The 7,500-nt window shown below is 43.5% G+C and overlaps 1 protein-coding gene across 4 annotated transcripts in view; it reads right to left on the reverse strand.

Annotated features, from left to right (window-relative positions):
• Positions 1–7,500, reverse strand: part of itpr1a (inositol 1,4,5-trisphosphate receptor, type 1a) — a 45,643-nt gene that overhangs the window by 32,376 nt on the left and 5,767 nt on the right. For all 4 annotated transcript variants that reach the window (XM_042090740.1, XM_042090739.1, XM_042090738.1 and 1 more), the window contains exons 4-12: positions 5,835–5,950; positions 4,309–4,395; positions 3,579–3,737; positions 3,212–3,310; positions 3,019–3,102; positions 2,641–2,787; positions 2,439–2,534; positions 2,254–2,298; positions 1,559–1,665 (exon numbers count right to left, since the gene is read on the reverse strand). In XM_042090740.1, coding sequence (XP_041946674.1) covers positions 1,559–1,665; positions 2,254–2,298; positions 2,439–2,534; positions 2,641–2,787; positions 3,019–3,102; positions 3,212–3,310; positions 3,579–3,737; positions 4,309–4,395; positions 5,835–5,950 — 940 coding nt within the window. The remainder of the gene's footprint in view (positions 1–1,558; positions 1,666–2,253; positions 2,299–2,438; positions 2,535–2,640; positions 2,788–3,018; positions 3,103–3,211; positions 3,311–3,578; positions 3,738–4,308; positions 4,396–5,834; positions 5,951–7,500) is intronic.

Genomic DNA, 7,500 nt, shown 5'->3' on the forward strand with positions numbered 1-7,500 from the left:
GACCTTCCAGCAGGACAATGATCCAAAGCATTCAGCAAAGGAAACTCTCAATTGGTTTCACAGAAAGGAAATCAAGGCCCTGACTTAAATCCAATTGAACAGTTTTGGAAGTTACCTAAAGATCAGGATTTACAAGAGGGACCCCTGGAATCTTCAATATGAAAAGACTATCACAAGATGGTCTCATAAAGAATGTGAACACTCTAAAAAACTCCAACAGCCTTATACCTCTTCTCCATCACTTAATTCATCTCTGTATCAGGCTATCCATTTCCCCCTCCAGCTGGAAAACAGCCCAAATCACACCGATTTTAAAGCTGACAACCCTTGTCTGGTCTCTAACTATAGACCTATAGCTATACTCCCAACAATGTCCAAGCTGCTTGAAAAAACTTTATACAATCAATTAAGTCGCTATCTAGAAAACAGCAACAGGCTAAGTGACTGCCAACCCCAGCTGTGTGATCCCCCAGCTGTGTGTAAATACTCTAAATGCCTAATGTATGTTGATGACACTGTGCTCTTTCTATCTGACTCTAAACCTGATATGATAAACTCCAAACTGTCATCTGATCTTCAATTTTTACATAAGTGGTTGAATGGCAATCACTTAACCATTAAAAAAAACTGTGTGCATGTATTTCCACTCACCCAGAAAGCATCTGTCCATCACCAGTCCTGTAATCTTTTCAAATCAAACTCTTGTCATCACCAAATCATATAAGTATTTGGGAGTACTACTTAACTTGACTCACACCTCACATACCGTGAACGCGCTTCCAAGCTAACAAAAAAGTTAAATCAGTATGTATATGTATACAACAAGATCATACCTACTGTCCTCTACTGTCTCCAAAACCTACAGTATCTGCAAGCGATTATATTCTCAACCATCTCATACTGTCTACCAATATAGTCTTTCACCACAAAGGAAGTTACTGAACCCATCGCACGGTTATATTACCGAGCTTTGAAGATCCACAGTAATCTTCCCAAATGGACACACCACTGCAATGCGCTCACTCAATCGCATGCTCTGTCCTTTCAAAATTGTATCTACAGTCATGCTATTTCTTTTTATTTTCAACTCCAACACAGCACTTCACGAACACTTATCTCTCTTTCACCAACACAAAACATAGCTGGCTACATATAATCCAAGGCCTAACCCTACTTATGAGTAGTTTTAAACCTAGTATAACAACCACAAGACAAGAGGTCTGTTCATGATCAGCATAGGCCTATCTCATCAGAGACACGACTGCATGTGAGACTAAGGCCATAAACACACGTAGACGGGTATTTATAAAAACATAAAAACGGGTATTTTTCCTCCTTCGTATTGTAAAATAATTCCATCCACACATACGCAAAAACAGCCGTTGAAAGCTGTCAAGAACACGTCAATCAAACAGATGGCGATATTGGCCAATCGGAGACCTGACAACATTTTAAAGAAAGAAGTAAACGTCACGTTCCAATCCAAACATCTCCATTTTCAAAAATACCCAGCTACATGTAGACATGGCTTATAGGAGATGTACTGCAAATGCCTTACCTGGGCACCTGAGAGTCTCCCCCTCGGAGAGTGGTAGGGTCCAACTCGAAAATGGAGGAAATGTCGTTGCCATCAGGAACAGCCACCAGAGTGTACATAACTCGCTCCTGAGAGTTAAAGCCATGTCATTGCATCACTTCCTGCCCTAATACTCACAACTGGATGTCACACACATTATTATGTCACCATGACTAGATGACAAGTGCAAAAGATTCTGGACACAGATGAATGAGGGGTTGCACAAGACATTTACTGAAGCGAGCTGTTTAGTTGTTTAATAGCCCTGTTCTGCTTCTTTGTCTCCTAGGGTTTGTCTGAGGAGCTGGAGAGAGTACTAAAATGCGGCTACAGAATCATTGAAATTCCACCCAAACAATATCTATATTGTTTAATCTTTTAATACAATGTCTCTCTCTTATGATGTTTACTGTAATTTGTTTTAATGCAATGTTTTGAAAACTGTTGTTATGCTGATGTACCCTCCAATAACAAATATTTTCATAATTCAATCTTGACTCTTATGTGTGTTTCTCTTGGCTCCCCACAAACACAGACACTCACAGATGAGCCACTCATTGACACACACACACACACACACACTATACAAAGACACTCACAGATGAGCCACTCACAGATGAGCCACTCACTGACACACACACACACACATACACACACACACACACACACACACTCACAGATGAGCGAGGCTCCAGGCCCTCATCCTCATATTCGGTGTTAACCTGGAAACAAAACCAGAGTTGCTCTGTTATTAGTTCCCATTACTGATATAATCAATCAAGAGTCTCATCTCCATATCTTCACCATGTCTGACTGCTAAGTTAGGGTGCCAGGTGTGTGCCAGGTGTGTGCTGTATCTCACCTCTGCTGCCAGGTAATGCCCAGTGGCCAGGTGTTTGAATCGGAAAAGGCTGTTCCAGTATCCAGCTCCCCCTCTGCATGGATCATGCTGGACCACCTAAAGCCATAATAATAACCAATATGACACATTTCCCACTAAGCACACAATAACATGGGAAACGGAATGTGACTGTGTAACATTAATCTATGAATCGTAAACCTACCTCCACTTCCCATAAGGCTTTGCTGCTGGTTGCCGAGGTGGCAGACTGTCGTCCCGTGGTGCGGAGGAAGACATACTGTTTTTTCCTGTGGTCGTCACAGGTCAGGAACTTCTCCTGCTCGGCATGGAAAAGGCGTACCACATCACCCTGGAGAAATAAAGGCACAAACCAAGTCAACGCAAACAACAACACACTTGGATCATTAGTTAACTGAAAAAACATTATTTGGAAATCTGTAGACATGTTCATGTCAGCATTTGTGTATGTTTGTGTGTGTGTATTTACACTGTAGACATGTTCATGTCAGCATTTGTGTATGTTTTTGTGTGTGTATTTACACTGTAGACATGTTCATGTTAGCATTTGTATTTGACTTACTCCTTTCAGAACAATTTCCTGGTTATCACTCCATTTCATAAACAGAACAATCTTCCAGCTGGTGTTACAGTTCACTGAGTTCACCTGTCAGTCAAGCATACATCTGCTTACATATACATATGAAATAAATTTCAAATGGCAAAAAAGCAGGAAATGGAGTAAACGGGAGATTTATAATAAAATTCAGCCAAACCTCATTGCATCCGGGGTTATCCACTAACTGATGACCGCTAGCATGAAGAGGCTGGCCAGCATTTACTGGGTTTAACACCACTTTGTCCCCTATGACCACCTATGACATAAACACATAAACACACACACACACACACACACACACACACACACACACATAAACAACCACAAATACACACCAAATGATTCTTCGACATCGAGACGACATCCATTATTTTAGTCAGGCGTTTCTATAATACAACAAACCAAACAATGGAAAACTTCATTACATGTTTGTAAACTAGTCATAAAACACAGACTGGAAATGTGGACCTCACACAATATAATGTATTGATTGCTAACCCTGATGTTACTATGTAAACACTCACGCTGTCTCCTATGGAGCGGAGCTTGTAGAAGGGCTGGATGTAGAACCAGGAGCCCTCGTTGCCCGCGGCGTCCAGCGTGACACGCATGGCGTTCTTCTCCAGCAGGGCCGGCAGACGCTTGTTCACTGTCAGGTACTTATTGCTTTTCAGATGAAGCAACTGCGCGCGCGCGCACACACACACACACACACACACACAAATACATATATATCAGATGCCTTCATCACAATCCAGCATATTGTACTTTGCAAGGTGAGAATTTGAGAAATGTCGACAATTCAAAACCTTGCAGTGCTCCCCCTTACCCTTAAAACCTACCCTCCTTTTCAAACAAGCTTCAAGCTCTAATTGGATTTGGACTGGCTGAGGCTAGACCAAAGAGTTGGACTATCTCTCAGGACAATCACATGCTTTACGACAGCAGGAATAGCTATAAGAGACTGTTAGGCCTGCTGTTTTAATCCACAGTGTCCCAGACACAAGTCTGTGTTTGTTGATGTTTGTTAGTTGGAGTTGTCTAAATCTGACTAAATGTCCAAAACTCTTATTTTTTTCAATTACTGCCTGTGCAGTTTGGCGCTGGAAGTTGGTTTTCTGAACATTCTGAAGACTGCAACCAACAACAAACCCCAACTTTAGAATGTTGTCGAGGTTTGTCGGGCATTGTCTGGCCAGTGTGCAAAGACTAGTCTCCAGTGGCTCAAACATCCAGGGCTCAATGGCCACTCACCTGGATGACGTTGCCATACTGGATCACTGTCCCTCGGAGCTTCTTGTTTTCAGAGTCGTTCTGTTTCTTCTCCAGATCAGCAGCATTCTAAGATGGACAAGAGGCAAAGAGACAAAGGAACACAAAGGCCATTACAAGGTGACACAAAAACAATGACCTTGTCTCCTAGCACTTCTGACAACCTGACACACCTGATGACACTTAGCATGCTCCTCCCTCTCTTCCTCCCTCTCCTCCTTCCTCTACCACTTTGTGGTAGAGGGTCATTTGTGGCCATTTTGCATGGTTAATGTCACATAAAGAAAGAAAGGAATGCATGTCCTCTCATTCACTCACACAAACACGCATACATTACACCTGCACCCGCACCCACACCAACACACCCACACACAAGCAGAAGGTTGGGTAAGTTTGCATTGGCACGCTGTCAGGCAAAAAGAAAGACATGGACATGCACATGTACTCACTCTCTCTCTCACACACTGTAGTCGGGTTAACCTCACGGCGGTGGAAAGACTGGAGGCAGTGTGTCAGAGGTTTGGGCAAAGGCAGTTGTAAGCACTTTATTTACTTTCGCCACAGATAAGCCAGTCAGGAGAAAAAGAAATTAACTAATTTTTTACCAAAAAAAAAGAAAAAAAAAAGCTCCAATGCAACAACTCTCAATTAACACTAAAACTTAAACTTTCAAAATAGCTTCAATAATCACCACTCACAAAAAGTAACAATTCTCCTATTGGCTGATGCACACAGCTAGTCAAGGTCTAGGTGCTGTCTTGAGTTTACCTCACCCTTCTCCCTCTTAGACCTGTTTTGGCCCAGAATATATTTCACATGGCCTGACCCATTATACTAACCAAAATCAATTATCTCTTCAAACATACATTTCTGGATCAAACGTCACCATACACAGTCAACACAATACTCTCCACATGTTTAACTGCCAAGCATCATTATACATCCTCTGTATTCCCCTTAAATATTCCCCCAACCCATAAAAGCCAAAAACACCCCTCTTATCCCACACACTTGATACCTGCACATCTCTGACGTCACACCCCCCAATGCACAAAGTCCTTCCCGACTTCACGTCGGGTCCTTTCCCAGCCTACAGCACCCGGAAGCCAGCGTGGCCGCAGCGTGAGTGTTTCATAGTCTTTGTCTGTGAACTGTTCGTGTTTCATTGTCTTCCCGTAACGTCACGATTTATGTTTGTGTTGCAGGTGGCGTCCTGAATGCCTTGGAATGTCATGTTCGTGTGTGCGCTGGAATATTATGTTTGTGCTAACGTGCTAATAAAAGGGTGTTTGTTAAATCCCGGTCTCAGTCCCGTTCGGATCAGCTGTATTCAGTTTAGGGGTAGCGGGCAGCCGCACCGCTACACACACACACACGTACACGTACACACACACACACACACACACACACACACACACACACACACACACACACACACACACCCACACATACACACACAGACACACACATACACACACACACACACACACACACACAGAGACACTTACATGAAGCTTGTTGAGCAGGACTGTGTCTGTGGTGCTGGTTCCTCCGGGTTTGGCTGCCTTCCAGAACTGCTTCTGTGCTGAGTATCTGTTCATGGGACACAGTCTAAAGAGACAGTCTGCAGAGGGACAGAAATAACACGACATTACAATAAAATAAACACAGGTTAGCACTGACTCATATACACTGCATGTCCCTAAAACACTCTCTCTCTCACACACACACACACACACACACACACACACACACACACACACACACACACACACACACACACACACACACACACACACACACACACACACACACACACACATTCTGTTTTGTTATAGTACACATATCCTTCTTTCTCTGTGCATGCATAACCTAGTCTGACACTGTTAGCCTAGCTTAGCATAATTCACTAGTGGGTTAGACCACAAGTGGGTTAGACCAGTTAGCCTATCTATATAGAAGAGTATATATCCTCGTATCTGATTCTCTGGGGTAGCTATAAGCTACCAAATAATACTTGTTTCCCTTCCCTTGTACCAAAGAAGCATATTTCCCTAAAAGTTGGCATGTTCCTTTAAATGTCACACAAAACAAGCATGTGTTCCAACTCATTCTCATCAAGCATTTCTCACTGCAGGCCTGTCCGAGCAAGGTACCTCTCTACATGGGTCATGCCTACCCCCCACCCCCTTCTCCTACCCTGCCACAAAGAGTAGAAGGAAGAACTGAGTATGGAAATCAGTATGTAAACACATTGAGTGAGGGCGCGAGTCTGTGTGTGGGAGGTTATGTTGCGTGGGTGTTACAGTTATTTTCCCACATAAAGGCCTCTGCTGTGAGTTGTGGATGACTACACACACACACACACACACACACAGAGAGAGAGAGATCTGGTCACATGCTGTTTTACACCCTGCAGGTGGGTAAATTAGAATGTATGCACAACATTTTATAGCTTATTTACACAAGGCAAACAGCAATTAACACAATACATTCATTCTGTTCACACATACACGAAAAGAAACACAAAACTCACCACGGTCGTAAAATGACTGCTTGTGTGATCACTAACAAGACAGTTGCACACACACACACACACACACACACTCACACACACACACATACAAACTTGATAACTATATAAAAAAAAACATTCACATTTTAACTGATTATATCTGGGGAGGGCAAGTCTGTATCCCCTATCCAGACCCCCTCTCTGATAAGAAAGGGTCATTTGGGGGGGGGGGGGGGGTAAAAAAATACCCTCTGGCCCACCCTCTCTCTTTCTGTCTCTCTCTTTCTTTCTCTCTCTCTCTGCTTTCCCTCGCTTTCTGGTCCAGCAGCCACAGCCTGACCAAATAAGGAGAAGGAGACATGGAGAGAGAGAGAGAGAGAGAGAGAGAGAGAGGGGGAGAGAGAGGGGGAGAGTGTGGTACAGAGAGCGGTAGAGGTGAAGGAAAGAAAGAGAGATGGCGAGAAGAGATGAGAGAAGGACAGAAATAGGAGGAAGAAGATGGAGGAAGGTGGAGAGAGGTGGGGAAGGAGAGAGAAACAGAGAGAGAGAGAGAGAGAGCGTCTCTGGAGATCAGGCTGATAAAGCAGCCGGCAGGATCTGATCCGTCCAGGGTCAACCCAAGGAATGTGGGACACACACATACACACACACACACACAA

Source organism: Alosa sapidissima, chromosome 4 (genome assembly GCF_018492685.1).
Source record: "Alosa sapidissima isolate fAloSap1 chromosome 4, fAloSap1.pri, whole genome shotgun sequence".
Taxonomy (NCBI): Eukaryota; Metazoa; Chordata; class Actinopteri; order Clupeiformes; family Clupeidae; genus Alosa; species Alosa sapidissima.